General features: G+C 33.7%; 1 protein-coding gene across 2 annotated transcripts in view; it reads right to left on the bottom strand.

Annotated features, from left to right (window-relative positions):
• LOC117578020 (ras-interacting protein RIP3) overlaps positions 1–21,821 on the bottom strand; it is a 34,851-nt gene that overhangs the window by 6,802 nt on the left and 6,228 nt on the right. For both annotated transcript variants that reach the window (XM_052001887.1, XM_052001886.1), the window contains 3 exons: positions 19,049–19,146; positions 18,248–18,670; positions 17,866–18,134 (listed from right to left, as the gene is read on the bottom strand). In XM_052001887.1, coding sequence (XP_051857847.1) covers positions 17,866–18,134; positions 18,248–18,670; positions 19,049–19,146 — 790 coding nt within the window. The remainder of the gene's footprint in view (positions 1–17,865; positions 18,135–18,247; positions 18,671–19,048; positions 19,147–21,821) is intronic.

Genomic DNA, 21,821 nt, shown 5'->3' with positions numbered 1-21,821 from the left:
ATGTCTGAAATAATGGCACATCTTTGATCTTAAGAATGTGAACAAAAGGTTCATTCGATTGTCGAAATATGATTACTACATATTTCCATACAATACCCTGTAATATACTTAAATGGAATGCCAATAATTCCAGCATATCCACTAAAATACAAGGTATGTTGTAGTTGTGTTAAATGCCTTAGACAATGGCCCAATTTTGATCATAAGAAGGAAAAAAGCACATTAACAATTGACGAATTATGATCGCTATATGTACTCCATGGTATACCCTGTAATATAGCCAAATGACAAACCAATAATGCCCACAGGTCTACTAATTTACGGGGTATGCAGCAGTCGAGTTAAATAGCTAAAATAATATCATATATTTGATGTTAAGAATGCTTATAGAAGCACAAGCTAATGACGATATCAATAAACAAAATACGTTCGCTATATATATAATATATACTCCAAAAAATACCCTGTAACTTCTTCAATGAAACTGGCATAAAAATAACATAAAGAATATGATGCAGTTGAGTTAAGAGAATAAAATAATGGCTCAACTCTTTAGAACTCAAGCAAAAGGCAGACAAATAATTACAATATCAATAAACGAAATACGACAAATTTATATCCTCTAAATTGCAATACCCTGTAACTTATCAAAAGAAATAATATCAATAATTCGATAAATTCTAAGAAAAATACAGAAAATAATGACAATATCAAAATAAATTACAATGAAAGTTAATTATCCCCCATATTATACCCTGTATTATTCTCAAATGAAATGTCTTTATTTCGAGAAAGTTTCATTAAATCACAGGGTATGCTTTCGTTGAGCTAAATATACGTACATAAATATGATACACCCAAAAATCATTGCATATATAATTTTTTATCTTTCCAAGCTGAATTTTGCATAATGCTTTTTGAATAGGGTATTTCGCAAGTCGTTGAAAGCGTCGATCTTGAAGTTTGGGAAATTCCCCCAACTCGCGTTTTAGCCATTGTAATTGTGGCATTTGAATGGAAAACAATGGGTAACTGTAAACAGAGCCGCAACCACATCCAGGAACACAACACAACTTTCGACTATAACAAAAGCGGGCTTCAAGTAATGGGGTCAAAGTTCATGACACCCAACAACCCAGCACAACAACAACCAGAAACAGCAACATAAACTGTGAACTCAAGCCACGTCTGAGACGTGTGTCAAGTGAACAACAACAGTAAATGGGTGTATCAAACATTTGAATTACACAGTCCAACAAAGCAAATCAAACTAATTAGACTAAGTAGTTAAAATGACCGCAAAAAAAAGAGGAAAATAAATATTATATAGCATATGCTGCATACACATAAAAATATAATAACTGCGTAAAGTGTTTTATTTTCCTTTTTTCCTCCCATTTTTTTTTTTTTTTTTTTTTTTTGGAGAGGATTTTTGTGTGCTGTTCATTTTTTTTTTTTGTTTTTTTTTTTTTTTTTTTTTGAGGGTGAGGAGGAAACGTGTAAAACGTGACCTGAAAGCAAAGATTACCAAAGCTGGGGGCGACAAAAAAGGAGAAAAAAAAAGTAGAAAAAAGTAGAAAAAAAATAGGGAGCTCAGGGTTAGCCATATGCCACCTCAAACTCACGTGGCGAACGATGGTCACGCAACACAAATACAAACAGAGAACTCAAAATGAACATAGGAAAAAGCAGGCCCGAAATGCAAATTATTTGTGTGTGCCCGGTAAGCGCAAAACATTATATGACCCAGGCCCAGGCGCAGCATTGACTTTGGCTAAAATCCAATGACTACAATTTTTTTTTTCTATTTTTTTTTTCTGTTTTTCTGTTGTTGCCGACGGGACTTCCGAGCATGACCTTCGGACCGGCCTGGCCAGGCCCAAAACTCTAAAAACGTGCTGGCAACACGAACTCTCGCCCAGCAAAAGAAAAACTAAGTACATAATACTCGCAAAAAAAAAAAAACACTGAAAAACTAGGCTGATATTACCCACATTACTCGCTATTTATCGATTTTGTAGCAGGAGCCAGAACCACAGTCAGAGCGTCGTCAGGAAGTGCATTAAGTTTACCCACACTGGATTATGATCGGCGATAAGTTTATTATACAAAATAACACCGATTTAGTTTGACCCTTGACAACCTTTCACCAGCCATTTGGCATTGCTTGAACTCGTTTTTTATCCCCCTCCCCATTCCGCAAGCCCAGGACTACACAAAACTGTTTCAGTTCAAAGTTGACGCACTTTACAACACTTTAAATATTAAATGAATTTCGCATGAACTGGTTTGAAGTGTTTAAAGTTTCTTCGAGTTTAAAAGCTATGCTAGCCGACTGCAGCTATTCTGTCAGCATATTTTCCAACACTTCAACAAACTTACTATGCATTCATTTCTAGTTCATTATGCAACACTTTAAATACTAAATGATATTTGTATGAAGTTTAAAAGCAATTTTTGCAAATAAGAAGTGAACTAAACTTTAACACATTTTCCAACACTCTTTAAATTTTGAAATTCCTCAATTTTAATGCTTTTTACAACACTTTAAAGTGTTTAGAGTGTGTTATTTGTAGTGAAAAATTATTCCACCTAAACATTTATTTTGAGATTTACATTTTTGTCACCATTTTGACACATTTTACAACACTTTAAGTATTACGTAAAATGCAGATGATCATGTCATAATTGTATCTCATGCAGTTGAAATCTAAACTCTAACCAACAAATATATTTTCAGAAATTATGGTACATTTTCCAACACTGTCTTAGAAGTTGATGTCTAATGCATTTATTTTTAAGACACTTGCCTTAAAAAGAAAGCCAAATTTAAATATTCTGTGTATTAAAAACTAAAGTTAAGCTCAAATTTCATTTTTCGTTTCAGATTTCATTAGATAAATAAGTGCATTTTACAACACTGACAGCTATACTAGAGTAAAACTTGTGCTGCGTGTTTGTAAAGCCAAGTGCCATAAATAATTGAAAGTTAGCTGCACTTAAGCTGTCACAAAATGCAACTTAAATTAGTTTTAAAATGAAGAGTGCCTGCATTAGACAACACTGGATCATGAGAAAAGTGCTTAAAAACAACAACAACAAAAATACAAAACTTATTATGCATAGTTTAACTGGTGTCTGCTTTCAGTTCAGTTCAGCTCATTCAGAACTCACACACACACAAAAATGTTGTGGAAAACTTGAGCGTGCAGCATTATACAACACTGGCTGGCTGGCAGGCAGGCAGGCGTTTGGAAAGCGCTTAAAAGCAAACGAAATTTGCATATCAACTTCTCAACTAACACATACATACATTCAACATGTATGTTATGTTGATGCCATTGAAATATGTTTTTCTTTTTTCTTTTTTTTTTTGGGTTGTGTGTGTTTTTGTTGCTGAAACTTTGCAGCTGCTGAAACATATAAAACCCATTGAGCTCTCTCTCATTCTGTGGCGAACACGATTTTTATTGCAGTTAAGCACAACTTCTGACCACTTTTGTGTGCACCCCAACGGCAGTTTAAAATAATCATAAAAATAAATAAGGAATACAGTATATAGTATATATAATATACTGAGTTTTCTACACTTTGGCTAGTACATTTATTTAAATTTATTTCTAAAATAATCATAAGAGTAAATAAAAAATATAGTATATAATATACTGAGTTTTCAACACGTTTGCTAGTATTTTAATTGTTGGGGTAATAAATTACCAAAAATGTATAGTTTATAACTGGTTATCAACTTCTGATTACTTTCGTCTGGAATAATAATAGTATATATAATATACTGAGAAAATAAATTAAGAATGAATGTATATGGTATATATAATATACTGGGTTTTCTAACCAACATGTTAGTATTTTTTTCCGGTAATAAATTACTAAAAAATGTTAGCTGAATATCAACTTCTGACAACTTTTGTGCGTAGCTTAAAATAATCATACAAATAAATAAGGAATACAGTAGTATACATAATATACTGAGTTTTCAACACGTTTTCTAGTAGTTTTTTGGGGTAATAAATTACCAAAAATTCATAGTTTATAACTGGATATCAACTTCTGATCACTTTTGTGTGCACATCAACAGCAGTTTAAAATAATCACAAAACTAATTATGGAATGCAGTATATAGTATATATATATACTGAGAAAATAAATTAAGAATGAGTGTATATGGTATATATAATATATTGAGGTTTCAACATGTTGGCTAGTATTTTTTCCCCATGTAATAAATTACTAAAAAATTTTAGCTGAATATCAACTTCTGACCACTTTTGTGTGTAGCTTAAAATAATCATAAAAATAAATAAAAAATGCAGTAGTATACATAATATACTGAGTTTTCAACTTCTGACCACTTTTGTGTGGACATCAACAGCAGTTTAAGAGAATCATAAAACTAATTAAGAAATGCAGTATATAGCATATGTTATATAATATACTGAGAAAATAAATTAAGAATGAATGTTTATGGTATATATAATATACTGAGCTTTCAACATGTTGGCTAGTATTTTTTCGGGTAATAAATTGCTAAACTAAATTTAGCTGAATATCAAAATCTGACCACTTTTGTGTGTAGCTTAAAATAATCATAAAAATAGATACAGAAAGTACATATATATTATATACAATATACTGAGTTTTCAACTCGTTTACTAGTATTTTCCTTTTTTTTTTTTTGGTAATAAATTACCAAAAATGTATAGTTTATAGCCGAGTGTCAGCAGCTCGGGCAGCAAAATCACTGATACGCTGTGCAGTGTAAGTAATTATGTGCTGTCGAGCTGTCAAGTGTAATAAATGCCTCCTAGAATAAAGGCTTTTGTGTGTGTGTGTGTGTGTGAGTGCTTGCATGTGTGTATTATATATATAATTTATAGATTAGCTGCATTGTGTAATTTGTCCATTATATGCAATTATTTTCAGATTAAATCCTTTTGTAGCTGGCGCCCCAAAAAGTATGCTACAGAAAAAGGCAAATTGCCGATTAACGATTGCGGCTGCCAGATTTGTCGCCTGACTGCAAGTGTGTCAGTGTGTTACAAGTGTGAGTGTATTAGTGTGTGTGTTTGTGTGTTTGTATTGGCACTATTTAGACAAGTTCATTTATTGATTTTATTTAGCACTTAAATTGTCTCATTGGCGATTATCTGTTTAGCTCTGACCTTAAATGCACAAAGAGAGAGAGAGAGAGAAAGAGAGAGAGTCACTGTATGTTTGTGTGTGTGTGTGTGTGTACATAAAAGGCTGAGGGTAAGAGCATGCTGTTTTTGTTTGTTTGCTAGCTTATTACAACTGACCCGCAAAAGTCCGCTGAATTACATAAAAGCTGCTGCTTCTGCTTCTGCTGCTGCTGTTGTTTCTCTTTTGCTGCTGCTGCTGCTGCTGCCCTCGGCCCTTGATCTTAATAACAAGTATGGCACTTGCCTCCCTACTCTTGACTCGCCTGCAGCTGGCGCGCAGCTGCTGCTGTTGCTGCTGCTGTTATCCTTGCAGCCTAAAAACAACAAATAAATGCAATTTTATGTCTATGCACTTCGTTGCAGCTGCAGCTGCCAGCGTCTGTCGCTGTCGCTGTCGCACTCACACTTCGCCTTGACTGGATGCTGTAAATAGCGCGCACACACACACATACACATATCACGTATACGACTGAGTGTGTGTCGCTTTCTCTGTGTATATGCTTAAGTACTACGTATGCCATATTACGACACTCTCTTCGCGCATTCTTTGCAAATGTGCAGCATTAATTTCGTGTGCCATTGTATGGATTATAGATTCATAGAATCACGGTTTCACACGTTCTTTACCCTTCCCCTTACCCTCTCCGCCCGAAATGTCACGGACAGCTTGGGGAATGGTAGAGCTGTCCCAAGGGGAAAGCAGCTTAGACGCAGCACGTAGCTACCAACTGTGGTATAAATAATAAAATAAATACTATACACACAAACACACACACACACGAGACTCTTACTGTTTGAACGTTAACGGGCCTAACACAAGGTTTACTGGTCGATATGCCGCATTTTCCTATTTATTAGGCTGACCTACAGCCACACACACACACACATACATATATGGACAGTCATATATTTGCCGTGAACTTGTCAACAAATTGTCGACAATGTCTGTGGCAAACGTGAAGCGGTTAAGTGGACAGCGTTTTTGCATAAAGATTTCTTTTATTTAGCAACACTTTAACACTTTAGCTACAAACAACAGCAGTTGCATGTGAATTTATCAACATAAACATTACGAATTGCTGCTAAATTATTAACACTATAATTAGTTGCTGAGCTGAGCTGAGCTGAAGCACAGTCTGAATTATAATGAACAAATTATTTTGAACCTTTGTCAATTATAATTTAAGAAGTAGTCATAAATATAATTACAAATTATTAAGGAAATACATTTTAAAAATATATTTTATATACCATACATATACGTTCTTTATTTATTTTTATGATTATTTAAAAAGTTGCTAAAATCAATCTTTAGCTCGCAATAAATCTAAATAATCTTTACTTTCATTTCAAAATTGTTTCAGTTTATTTATTTTTTTCAGAGAATGTTTAGTTTAGTTTGTCTTTCTCTCAAACCAAAAAGCTAAATAATTATCCCTAGATGGATTGTAAACGAAGTAAGAAGTAAGCTTTACTTCATTTAATATAAAATAAGTGTATTCAGTAATTAGCAATAATATTGCATATATAGTACAAATGGTTAACAGCTCAGGGAATTTTCACACTACATTTAAACTGAGATAAATGGCTGTGATAAATTGTCATTACAACTTAATTTGCTGTTCATATCGATTATTGAATTTGCATGTTTAGAAACTATTCTAAGCAAAATATATTTGCTCAGGTGGATGGAATTATATAGTGAATTATATGTATATTGATTTATATGCTTTAGGCTGTAATTTCGTAATAATAAAATAATAATGCCAAAAAACAAATTTCAATTATATTTGTTATATCACTTTTACTTTATCATCAATGAATTCGTTATTTATAGTTTACTAAACTATTTTTTGAATGCATTTTAGCATCGAGAAAGAGACGTATAGAGTATTATTTGAAAAATAGCTTAACAGTTCTTTATTGTGCAAAAAGCACATCACATAATGAGTTGTTTCATCCGAACTATGACTTAATATATCAATGTTATATTGATTTATTTGAAGAGAGTAATCATTGCAAACCTCCGCGCAAAATTATCGTTACTATTGTATAAAAAGAAAACAATCGCAATTCATATTTTTCTTTTAGTTTAGTCAACTGTCTTTTGGACTTAATTTTAGCATTTATAAAGTATGGTATATATGATCTTAGTATTTTATTTAATATCACGTAGATATATATTGAAAAAAACCTTAAGAGTTGTGTATTTCATCAATTCAAAAAAGGCTCAACTTAGCGCACTCTGTAAGTCTTGTGATTACCTTCTCAATTTATATTCATCATTCTATATTCAACATAACATGATTTAATGCATAATGCATTTTTAAAGAGCAATCATTGCAAACCTTCTTTAATTTATCAACAGAAATTCTTAAAGCGATTTTTAACTTCATTCATAACCTGCTTAAAGTTTTAAGCAAGTGGACAGCACCATATTACAACGCATTGGCAGCGCTGTTGCCACAATTGCTTGTCAATTGGCAGCATTGTAATGTATGCAGTAATTAGCAAGTGGACAGCCCCATATTACAACGCATTGGCAGCGCTGTTGCCACAATTGCTTGTCAATTGGCAGCACTGTAATGCATGCAGTCATTAGCAAGTGGACAGCACCATATGACAACGAATTGGCAGCCCCGTTGCCACAATTCTTTGTCAATTGGCAGCACTGTAATGTATGCAGTAATTAGCAAGTGGACAGCGCCGAATTGCATCGAATTGGCAGCGCTGTTGCCACAATTGTTTGTCAATTGGCAGCACTGTAATGTATGCAGTTATTAGCAAGTGGACAGCGCCAAAATGCAACCTATTGGCAGCGGTGTTGCCACAGTTGTTTGTCAATTGGCAGCACTGTAATGCATGCAATCATTAGAAAGTGGACAGCACCATATTACAACGCATTGGCAGCGCTGTTGCCACAATTCTTTGTCGATTGGCAGCATTGAAATGCATGCCGTCATTAGCAAGTGGACAGCCCCATATTACAACGCGTTGGCAGCACCATTGCGGCAATTGGCTGCATTGAAATTAAATTGACTTGTCGCACTCGCTGCTCTGCGCTCCTCTCTCAATCAATTACAAATGTGTGTGTGTGCACAAATTGTGATGGAAATTGAAAGCAAATGATTAAGCTGCAATTACTTTAGAGACTCGCGCCATCGAATAAATTCAGTTGTACTATGAGCAAGGGAGTATTATAGCAATCGATAAACAAAAGCCCATTGAAGGCCTTCTGCAAAGTGCAGCTGTGTGAATTTACATTGAGTTAGTTTTCCTTATATTTTTTAGTGTTTTTTTGTTTTTTTTTTTTTTTTTTTTGTTCGTTGTTGATCGCGACACGCATATTTACGTGTGTGCGTCCACTGAATTTCGTTCGTCGTTGTTGTGGCACATTGTCGTGTGGCATGCAACATTTGAAATATTCCAACAAACGCTTGTCATGTTGCCAAGTAGTAAGTATAGGAGTATGACCAAAAGGATCAAATAACACGCGCCTAAGGCGCGCACGACAATCTAGACAGACAGATAGACACAATATGGGTAACAATAAAACAAGAACTGTATATAAACTCATTATAAACTCGATTATAAATGTAACTACTCATATAATCAAACTAATCCGATTCAACGCGATTCGATACACGAATTCTTTTTTTGTTTTCTGTTTCTGTTTTTTTTTTACTTATTCAATGCCAATGCCAATACCCAATAGTTGAGAGCAAACATTTCATGTGGGGTATGTTCGACTTTAGAGAAACATTTTTTAACATCTGAAAATTATTCCATCGGAGAGAAGAATTATAGAAAATATTCATATAATCTTGAGTTATGAAATATTCTTTGTTAACAACAATTCGGCAAATGACATCAAGTTATTACTAATTAATTTGTAACTATGAAATAAGTAAATGAATGAATTAAAATAAGCCTGATCATAGCAATCAAAAATTGTATTCTTTATTCCACGAAAAATAATAATAATAATATAAAAATGCATACCCCATTGACGTTGCTTTGTGTAGCTAAAAGTAAGGTCAGCTTAGCTCAAGTTTAACATCAAATTCTCAACGGATTTCCAAAAATAAATAACACATAAATTTGTAAATAGATCAGCTATAAAATAAATATAATTGGCTGACATTTTTGTTGCTGAGCAAGTTATTGAAGAAAGTGGAAAAAAGCATAAAGCGTTCATGAAAAGTTGATGAATTTGATGTGCAGCAAAACTTCATTCTTAGTTTGCCACAAAACCAAAAAAAGAAAGGAAAGCAAAGGAAAAGAACTCCATGAGATGAGCAGAAAGAAAACTGGAGCTAAGCCGGCTTACATTTGCAGGCGCTGGGAAGAAGATAAAGTTTATATAATAAGCAGACGTTCGGGCCAACAAAAAGACATTTGAATAGTTGGCGAATACTTGTGAATACCATTTGAATAATTGAATGAATACTGTACAACTTTTCCGCAAGAAAGAGAGAGAGAGAGAGGGAGAGAGAGAGGAAGAAGAGAATGAAAACAATGGGACACGAAACGAAATGAAACGCAGTGCAACAACGAAAATAAACATAAACATAAATAACAAGAGAATGCTGCAAAATGTAATACGGATGTTGCAACGTCCAACGTGCAACGTGCCACATGCGGCACAGGCGCATAACTTTTCCCACTCTGAGAAACACAACACAACACACAAAACACAAATATACGTAATTCTTTCAGCTTTGTTGTTTTGTTGTCTCCAATCTTGGTGCCAAGAAAAAAAAAAACAAAATCACAGTAAAAAAAACGAGACACGAGAAAAAAAATATTGGTATTTGCATTGATTTTCTTTTCTTTTTCTTTCTTTTTGTGTAGGATCATGAATATCCTTGATGATATTTTTCGTTGTTCAATTCACAGCCGGTTAAAAGTGGCAAAAACACGCAGCGAAGAGAAGACGCGACAGATCGTTTGGAAGCAGCTGCTTGTCGCCATGTGACAATAAATATATATATATAGAGCTATATAGCTAATATATATCTTGGATGTATATACTTTTGGCTATCAATGCGCTATCAAATAGAGGTCAAAATGTACGCACAACACGCCTCTGTGTGTGTGTGTGTGTGATTTATGATGAATTAAATATTGCTGCATTGTGCAGCAAAATGTAAATGTAAATAAATAAGCAAGACACTCAATCAGCTGCGACACTTGGGATATTGGATTGGATATATAGGAGATGGATGTTATAAACATACATAACACTAAGATGTGTTTGTGTGTGTGTGTGTGTGTGTGTCCATATACTTATGTTAAACACTATGCTACGATTTACGAATTTACGAATTTACGAATTTATGAAATTTGTTTTGTTCGTTGTTTAAAATTAGTATTTAAATGTTTTGTTCTTTTTGATGTTGTCGTTTCTTATGTTTTATTTATTTATTATTTTTGTTGTTATATTTTTTTGTTGTTTATTTGTTGTTGTTGTTGTTATTATTGCCGCTTTTGCCGCGCGACGTGGCACCGTCCGTTTTGGTTTTTGCGCTGCGTCTGACACGCGAAACACGTAACACCGCAATGAAGTCGACAGACGAAAGACAAAATATTTTGGCCCGCAAAGCCGAAAACAGCAAAAGCGAAAATGGCAAATACGTTCAACGTTCAACGTTGACAGAGGCAGCAGGCAAGCAAGCACAGCAAAGCAAAGCAAAGCAAAGCAAGAGCAGCAGCAGCAGTAAAAAGGCCAGAAAGCAGAGCACACACACACACACAGCGCCAAGGGAGACACGGTTAGTGCAAAAAAAAAAAATGGAAATGGAAATGTAAGAATAAAAAAAAAAACGAAAAAACAGAATCAACGAACTAAACTGTAAAAACTGGCGGCATCGCTCTCAGCACGTGTTATTTGTGCCAAAAGAGAAGGAAAATAAATAAATAAAATAAAAGCGAGACAGCAGCAAGCTGTGTGCAGGCAAGTGCAAGAGAGAGAGAGAGAGAGAGAGAGAGGGAGAGAGAGAGAGCGTTAAAGAGAACACAGGCGCAAAGAGAGAGAGAAGGACTGAGACTGAGAGAGAGAGAGAGCTTTTTGGGCGGCCGCTCTCTGTTTTTGTGGTGAATTTTGAGTGGCACACACGTGTTCCAGTTTTCAAGCGCAACAACAGCAAACCGCAGTGCAAGCGGTGCTCCTAGCCAACCCCCTAAAGAGAACCCCCTCACCTCCTCTTTCATTCCTGCCCTGCCACCCCCTGAGTTGCACCATGCCAAATTCCCTGTACTAAAGTACAACTGTGCGGCTGTTGTTTCTATGTTTTTGCTTCTTTTTTCGTTTTTGCCCAAAAATGTGCCTTCATAAGGGAAATGGAAATACACACCAACACACACACACAGCGACATGTGTGTACATATGTATTTATGTCTGTGTTCATACACAATTTGTGTCGAGCGCAAGTGGCCACAGTTTTTCTTTCATTTCTTGTTTGCTGCTTCTACTTCTCTCGGCATCGTTTTCCTTTTGCTTTTTGTTTTTTTTTTTTTTTTTTGGTGGCTCAAGCAAAGCGCAAGCTTAGTTTTTCAGCTGGTTTTTATTGTTGCCTCGTGTGTGTGCTTTTGTAACCACACACACACACACAAACACACACACAGTCAAGTGCACCATGACACACATGCAAACACACACAGAAGGATATTCATATCAAAAAATTGTGAATGCGATGCGATGCCCAAAAATAGCAAAGCATAATACTTGCACACTTCAGTTGTTTCAGTCACTCAGACGAAGATCGTTTGCTTTGTGTCACAGAAATTTGCAAACAATTAACTCAAATTACAAAGCACCTCAATCAATAACAGGCGACACATGTCGTATGCGCAATTTTTGTGCCGCTTGCGTAAGGAAAACGTCAAAATATTCAAGTTTTTCGTTTTCAGTGCTCACGAATATTCAGAGCAAATCGATTCCAACGATTTCATATTCGAGACGTATACTTAATTTTGTAAGTACATATATTACGTATACGCACTCGAAAACTATTTGCTTATCAACTGCCTTAAAATTAATTAATCAACATTTCGTTTTAAGAATTAATATGTTAAGATTTGATTTTAAGTACCACGAGTAGTATACGTAATTGAGTTTTAGTTACACATTAAGTATACGTATGACTCAAATTTGGAGTTTGAATATTATTTACTAATAAGCTGACTTCAAATACCATTATGAGCATTAAAAATTCCTATGCTATAGATATACCATACCTCAGGTCGTATACGTAATTGAGCTTCTATTAAACATTAAGTATACGTATGATGTTGATTTTGAATTTAAGCAATATTTGCTAATCAACAGATACTACGTATAACATTATCAGCATGTTGATTCAAGAATTTTGCTACTAACATAATGAGTACGACGTGTCGTATACGCAATTAAACTGCACTTAAACATTAAGTATACGTATACTTCGGATTTGGAGCTCGAGCACTATTAGCTAAGAATTTGTTTGCTTTAGATATAGCATTCCTCGTGTCGTATACGTAATTACATATATTTCACAAAAATCAAGTATACGTTCACGGTTGGAATGTAAGCGTAATAAAATAAAACTAATAGAATATTTCATTATCAATATTTGCTGCTTAAGAATTCTTTATCAAAGTTTAATATTTTACAACACGTGTCGTATACGCAATTGCATTGCACTGAAAAATTAAGTATACGTACGCTAAAGATTTTCAAATCGAATGTTATTTAACAATAAACAGACTTTAAATAACACTATCATCATGTATTAAAAATTCGCAATAAAACAAATTATCATGGTTATTGTGTCGTATACATAATTAAAAATTAATTATACGTTTACTAAAATTTTGGAATTCGTTAATTATTTACAATTAAAGAATTGAATCCATTCAGATGAATTATAAGCTGTATTATTAAAGTCAATATTGCATATTACGTATACGTAACTTCATTTCACTAAAAATTAAGTATACGTATTTTGTAAATTTTGAGCTGGCAATGGAATAAATAACTTAATATTTCGACACAAGAATTTTTTAAAACAATAACAAAGATTTCTTGTTGCACATATGACGTATACGTAATTCCATTACATATCAAATTAAGTATACGTAAGAATTAAATTTTGACGTCGAACATTATTTCTAACTCATCTGAATTCTTTACCAAAACAATAACTTTTGATTTAATGTTTAGCATACGCTACACGTCGTATACTTAACCTTATAAAATTCATTTTTTTTATGAATTTTATATCATATCTAATAATTCGAATTCAAAGTGAATAGCAATTATTGAACTTACTTGATATCAACTTCTAACACTCAAATCATTGAACAATTCCAATTTAATTGCAACTTTAGGCGAACTGCGATAAATGCCCACTGCAAAAAGTGCAATTGCAAATTTCACAGGCACAGTAACGAGGGCATTCATCAACGTTCATCAGTTTGCAAATTCACACATTAATAATTAAGGCGGCGTGAGAAATAAACACATTTGCATGTCAAATTATATGGCAGTAAAAATATCAATGCAACTTGATTGCAACGCCGCGAAAAAAAGTTGAAAACGAGAGATTTTGTGTAAAACTAAAATATAATTAATGCAAATAAAATTAAAATGATTACCTCTAAATTACTTATTAATATATTTAAAACATTTGGTGCAACAAAAGAGAGCTTAAATTATAATACTAGTAATTTGAAGAGATAATAATTATGCTATAATATTTTAATTATAATTATTAGAAATTCCATAATTACTTTTTAGTCTTCTAATTTTGAGTTCGTTTTTTAGATATTCCTTAAATACTTTACAGTTCTCTAATTTTGAGTTCATTTTTTTAATGTAGAAAATCTTTTGGTCACGTAATTATTAGTATTTCTCTATATGAATAATCAAAATATTAATTTGGAATCTAATGTAATTCATTTAATCTTAGTCATGCACGATATTCAAACTTTCGTTGTAATTTCTTTCATTATCGCTCTCTACATTATTCTACATTATTCGTTATTGCATTTAGTAAATTGCAATACTGTTTTTGAATGGTCCTAACTTCAAGGTGTTTATCTAACCGAATTGACCAAATTATTAAATTGGAGTTAAAATTTAAGATTATAATTATAATATTTATTAATATTTTCATTTGTACACTTGAAATGCATTTCAGTAATGTTCAATCTTTTCTTTGAATGCAGAAGTTATTGCAAGTATTTTGTTTTATGTGAATGGGTAAAATTTGTTACTTATAATTATTAAACCTAATCCTTTTCTAAATCAATTAGAGTAAACTATATTACTCATTATTTTTATTCCTCTCCTTCAATGTGTATTGAAATTATGAGTAATTCCTTGATAACTTCAAATTTACATTCTCCTTATTTAATATATAAATATGTATTTAAATTATAACCAATTTATTTCATACATTCTATATATTTCTTGAATGCAGGGTATCTGGCAGTTGGGCGCTCATTTCCATGCTCAATTGAGAAAGTCTGCAAAAGCTAGGCCAGAAAGTCGAACCACGAATGATTCGTGCTCATGCTTAATGCAAACAAATGCGACACAAAATGCAGAGCGTTGTGTGTTGTTTGATTTGCATTGTGTGACATTCGATTTGGAAGGTGCATGTCTCGGCTAATTAAGCATACGACATGTATGCCGCAAAGCCTTTCGGTCACACTGCACAAACAGTAGTAGAAAAGAACACCACACTAGAAAAGCTGGCTGACCAAAAGCTTCAAACACACACACACACACATGCATCTAGAAGCACGCCCCATTGAAATGACGCAGTCGAGGAAAAGCTCTCACCACACACACACACACACACACACACACACACACACACACACACACACACACAGAGCTCCTCTCTCTCTCCTGTGGCAAAGCGATTGCGCGTCCAAGCTAAAACTTAAGAGAAAAACAAGAAACGTTGTCGTGTGTTTTCCCATGTTTTCTCGATTAATTTATGCTCCTGTGTGCCATTAAGAATTTTATGTTTTTTCTCGAGACGCGAGCTGAAGAGAGACAGTGAGAGAAAGAGAGACAGAGAGAGAGACGATGCGATGCCGCTAATGATTCGCGCATTCGGGCAACGCGCTGCTTTTGGCTCCCCGCGGAGCCTATAAATAAATGAAAAGCGCAAAATGCGTTGCAAACACTGCCGCTAAGTGGATATCGAATTTTATCAGAGATCATCATAAATACACTTCACGATATGCTTATTAATGGGCTCACTCACTTGCCATCAAGTGGCCATTGATGATAGCGTCGAAGCGTCAACGAAAAATTCAACCAACGATGTTTTAATAGTTTCCAATGCAAAGCTTTTTCCTCTGACATCGAAGCTTACAACTGCATTTTTTTCGAAAGAGAAACTTTAATTGATAAGAAATGCGTTGACAACAAAATCATCTTCTCTAACTTAACTGACCTAATTGCAAAGTGAAACTTTTAAAGTTTCAATTTAGTCACTAAATAAGAACTCATTATTTTAGTGATATTTTACTATGATTTTGTCAACATCAAGTAAATAAATAAGTAAATAGTTTAATGAGTATTTAAATAAGTAAATGTAATAATTTCAGTTTCAATTTATTATTAGAATAATAGTCACAGCAACATTGTGCTTCAGACTCATTTCACTAATAATATTCTTCTGAATGCTGCCTCAAAATTTCACAACGATCGGATAATAAAGTTTAAAAATTTGTCAACAGCAAATTTTTAATTGTTTATTTGTTTTCGCCTGCAATTCTTTGTTTTATTATTTTGTCTATTTTCTTTTCTATGTCTTTCTTTCACTATAGTCAAATTAATTGCTTAAGAAATGAGAAAATAAATAAAATATATTTAAACAACTCAAAGCTAGAGTTGAGCGTGCTCAGCTCTGAGATACCCGTTAACCATCGTAAATAAAAGCAAAAGAGTGCTGTATTCATTTCAAAATATACTAAATTAATATACCACAAAAATACTAAAAATATACTGAAGGTCGTATTCGGCATATGCGGTATTATTCTTATAATATATCGCATGTATACCGAAAAAATACTAAAAATATACCAAAGGCCATATTTGGTATATGAATATTGTACTTCATTCAAAGCAAAAAAATGCGGTATTATTCTCAAAATATACCACATTAATATACCGCGAAAGTAATTAAATATACTAAAAACTATATTTGGTATATTTATATAATACGTCATTAAAATCAAAACAGTGCGGTATTATTCTGAAAATATACCGAACTAATATACTAAAATGATTCCAAATATTGATAAAATATAGACCAGATTGTCAGCCAAAGCAACTAACTAGGAAGTAGACGTTTTTCGACATAATTTCTTTCAAATTGAGGGGGCGGGAGTGGGCGTGGACAGAATTTGAAACAAATTTGATGTGCGTGAAACGTGTCCCAAAACATTTTAGGTCTATCTCTTATAGTCTCTGAGATTTAGGTGTTCAAACGGACGGACGGACAGACAGACAGACTATGTGTATAAACTTTATTAGCTCGGAGATGCCTTCATCTGTCTGTTACACACATTTCCTGCAGGCACAAACTTATAATACCCTTCTACGCTATGGATAGCGGGTATAAAAATAAATTTAATTGTTGCTTATATGCAACATTGTCTTTAATATTTAATATTTTCGCTTTGCTTTTGTTTTTGTTTGCTTAGTCAACAGTTCTTTTGTCTGCATTTTGGCATTGATAAATTGTTAAAAAGTTTTAGTCTTTCAATTCAATTTATTAAATGTATTTAATTAATTTTTGTTTGTTTATTTATTATTATTTTTATTTTAAATTCATTTCTTTAAAACATTTTCTCATTTTCTCACAGAATTCAAATATATTAATCATTAGCTTTAGCTTCAATGTTGCTAAACTAAGTTTGCAATTTTGTTATATGTATATATAAATCAGATTTTAAAATATATGTATATCAAAAATTAGCTGTAGCTTCATTGTTGAATATAAATAAATCTGATTTTAGAATATATGTATATATAGCATTAGCTTCAGCTTCATTGCTGTATATAAATAATTCCGCCTTTAAAATATACCATATATCAAGCATGAGATTGATATTCATTGTTGTTAAACCAAGTTTGCAATTTAGTCCTTTATATAAATTTGCTTTTAGAATATATATCAAGCATTATCTTTAGCGAAACCAAGTTTGCAATTTTGTTGTATATATAAATCTGATTTTAGAATATATTATATATCAAACATTAGCTTCAGCTTCATTGTTGAATATAAATAAATCTGATTTTAGAATATATAGTATATCAAACATTAGCTTCAACTTCAATGTTGTTAAACCAAGTTTGCAATTTAGATCTTTATATAAATCTGCTTTTAGAATATATATCAAACATTAGCTTCAGCTTCATTGTTGAATATAAATAAATCTGCTTTTAGAATATATTATATATCAAACATTAGCTTCAGCTTCAATGTTGTTAAAGCAAGTTTGCAATTTTGTTGTCTGTATATAGATAAATCTGATGTTTGTTGCTATTTGCTTGCAATAGATTGTGCTGACACTTTTTATAGGGGGGGAGCAAGGGCAATAAAAATGCAAAACAGTCGCAACGAGTGCGTATACGTAATATATCGATTGCTGTACTCACATGATGCGATGGTAGGCATCCGACTGGGTCTGGGCACATGTCACGGACTGCTCGGACTCCGTAGAATCATCGCGCAGCGTCGCAACGCCTAACGGTAAAATGGGTATTATAGCAGCTGTCGCAGCTGCCGCTGTTGCCGGGGGTCCCGCCAATGTCGCCGTGTAACCAGCTGCCGCTGACGATGATGGCGGCGTGCCGTTAAAGTTTCCCGTCTGCGTTTGCGTTTGCGTCTGCGTTTGCGATGGCGATGGTGTGGTGCTTAAGGCCTCCTAAACAACATGTTACAAATGTTAGAGAGCAAAGCGGAAAGTGTAATAAATTGACAGCTGTAAAAACAAAAATGGGCAATTTCAAGAGTTAAAGAGAAAGCATATTTGAACACCTTGAATTCGGCGGATTCCTGAATGGAGAAACGCTTGCGTTCGTAATGGATTTCCCGCTCGATCGAGCGACTCCGAAACGCTGGAGGCAACGAACGATCCGGCGGCGTTTGCAACTTCGGTGTGTCCGGTGTGTGAACTCGCTGCTGTTGCTGCTGCTGTTGTTGTTGGTGATGCAGTCCTGCCACACTCTGTTGCAACTGCAGCTGCTGGCGTTGCTGATGCTGCTGCGAAGTTGTCGGTGGACTTTTCTCCTGCTGCTGTTGTTGCTGCTGTTGCTGCTGTTGTTGCTGCTGCTGCTGTTGCTGTTGGTGATGCTGATGCAATTGCTGCTGCTGCTGACGCTGTTGATTCTGCTCCTCGCGCTTTTGCTGGCGCCGTATCTCAAAGTCCAGCAAACGCGCCTCTCGTTGCTCCTTGTCGCGCTGTTTACATGCAATTGTTGCAAAGTGCATTTTTTGTTTACTACTACAAATTCGTGAGCTCAACGGCCATTATTTAATTCGATACTTATACTTATGCAGTAAGTCATCATTATCATATACTTTTTTGACGCGATTGCGATTGCGATTTGCTTTAATTGAATTGGCATTTGATTAGAATTGGAATTTTCTTTTTTTCTTTTGGTAATTTTTTTTTTTTTTGTGGGGCTGAAGACGCGTCTGCTTGCACACACACACACGCACACATGAACACACACAGAACACGGCACTCGCAGCAGTTGTTGTAGTAGTAGTAGTAGTGGTAGTAGATGGTAGTGGAAGAAGAAGAAGAAGAAGTTGACTGCACACTGACACACTCACCTTGTAATTGATGGCGTCCTGTTCTTCCTTTTTGGCCTCACGCTCGTTGCGCTGTCGATCGCGTTGCTTTTCCTCGTCGGTTTGCGATGTTTTGCTGTCTGCATAGCGAGAAAGAGAAAGAAGAGTGGGCGAGAGAGAGAGAGAGAAGAAATGTTGCCAACAAATATTTGATTAATTCCAATTGCAGTTTTTTATATTCTCAGTATTTTCTTGTTGGCATGCAGCGAAAACAAATGTCAAAAGCAAGAGAAATTGGTTTTTGTTTTTTTCTTTTGTAGTTAAATCATAAAATATATATTTTATATATAGAGAACATTCGATAGTTTATGATCTAAAGAAGTAGAGTAAACATTTTCAAGTTTGTTCTTTCCTTATTTTAGAGTTTGTTTGTAGGACAGTTCAACATGCTGACAACTCGATAACACATTCCATTTCTATGCACAGGCAACAGGAAATGAAACGAAACAAACGAACGAACGAACAACTAACAAACAACAAAACCGAAAACCAAAACTGAAAACTTCAAATATACTTGTATATGGTGTATAGAAAGCAAAAAGTTCTACGCTCCAACATAATGTAGAGAAGGCTTCGCTAATTACAAAACTCTTTTAGTTTTCGCTACATATTTCCCTAAGGCATTCAAAGCTACAAAGATCTAGACTAAGTATTAAATATGCTACTAAATCTAATATTCCGTTTTCCATTTGCAATTAGCTGGCTCCGCCAAGTTTATATTCGATTTTGTCTTTGTCCCTAGATAGTTGCATTTTGTATATTTTGTTGTAATTATTACTCATACGTAGTGTGTGCACTTTCATTCAATTAATGCGTATTGTGTGTTCAATTATTGTGTCGAACTTTATTATTCATGTTCTACATTGTTGTTAAATGTAATATGCAAAAGTGCTCAAAGGCTATGCGTCTACTAATCAACTAATCTAATAATCTTCGAACCTGAAAGTTTGCAAGTTTTATTAGTATTTATTTAATTAAAAGCACATGAAGCAACAGCTTAAAGCATCTAATTGCTGATTTAAAGCTTCTAGCATGGCAAACTATCAAAAAAAATTCTGTTTTCCAAGTTCAAGTTTATAATTATCCAAGTGCGTTGCTAATTTTTTTAAATATTCTAACAATTTAATGATTACTTTTAATTTCAATGTAATATAAATTGCTGCATGAAGCGGCAAAGAGCTTATCACAGACATTGTTGTAATATGTGTCCTTATACTCAATTAACTGACAATCTCCAGTATTACTAAATATTGCTAAATAATACAACACAATTGGTCTAAATTAGTCAAAATAAATATTAATCAAATTTTATTAGTGACTTAATTATATAAAAAGCTTCTGAAAGCTCACTGCAGCTTTAAAAACTTCTAATTTATAAATATATGCATAAAAAAACTTTTTGAAAGCTCCAGCAGCTTTCTGTTTATTTAACATAACCACTCAAAATATATATCACGAATTAAACGATTTACATTAGTATTTTTACAGCATAACTTTAGCTAAATTGCGACTCTTTTCAGCATAGTTAATTAAAAAGAAAGCTGCTTAAAGCACTTAGCTAAACTTTGAAGCAATACTAGTTATGACATATTCTAAAAAAATATATATTGAAGTTCTACAAATGTAGTTTGGCTTGTGGCCCTTTTCATCGCACATAATTAATCGTAAGCTGCTAAAAGCTTTCAACTAGTCTAATTTTTAAATGCTAAACCAACAAACGGATACAACACAAATAAAATGTATTTATTCTTTTAAAAAAAAGTGCTACATATAAGCTTTAAATATTTTGTGCCCCTTTACATAACAGTTAATCAATAAGCTGTTGAAAGCTTTAAACTAGTCTAATTGTGTTCAGAATCTTTAAAATGCTAAACCAGCTGGTGAAAATGGCTTAAAAAGAAGTGCCACAGATAAGCCTTAAACCATTTGTTTCATCAATTCATCGCAGCAAATTAATCAGTAAACTGCTTAAACCTTTCATCAACTCTAATGTTATTTAGAAGCTTTAAAGTGCTAAACCAACTAATCAATTTTTGTTCTCAATTTATATCAATTTATTCCAGTTAATTAATCATTAAGCTGTTGAAAGCTTTTAGCTAGTCTAATTTTATTTATAAGCTTTAAAATGCTAAACCAGCTAAATGAAAATGGCTTAAAAAGAAATCTAGCTTTAAAATTAAGTGCCACAGATAAACCTTAAACATTTTGTTCATCAATTTTATTCAATTTTATCAATGCATTGCAACAAATTAATCAGAAAGCTGCTTAAAGCTTTCATCAACTCTAATGTTATTTAGAAGCTTTAAAGTGCTAAACCAACTAATCAATACAACTACAAAATCGCTTTTGAAATCTCCAAAAAGAAGTGCCATAGATAAGCTGCAAATATTTTGTAACCCCTTTCAGCCAGTGTCATTATCGGTTAGAAATCGAACATGAATGAAAGCTAAACTAGGCAAACTGACTGGCGGACATTAAAGCTTGTTATGCACTCAACCTCGCACACACAGAATACAAACACACACACGCACACACACATACACAGAGAGTATGCACCTTTCAGCCAGTGTCATTGCAGTGCAATTAGCATGTGGACAGTGAGCGGCAAAAATAAGGTGACATCTGTGCAAATGCTTTGACAGCATTTGAGTGTGTGTGCCATAATTGTATTAAGTACATGTGTGTGTGTGTGTGTGTGTGTTTGAGTACCGTAATAAGTATAACCTCCAAGAGGGGAGAATCAGTTAATTGAGAT

Source organism: Drosophila albomicans, chromosome X (genome assembly GCF_009650485.2).
Source record: "Drosophila albomicans strain 15112-1751.03 chromosome X, ASM965048v2, whole genome shotgun sequence".
Taxonomy (NCBI): Eukaryota; Metazoa; Arthropoda; class Insecta; order Diptera; family Drosophilidae; genus Drosophila; species Drosophila albomicans.
This window is presented reverse-complemented; position numbering and strand designations above follow the sequence as displayed.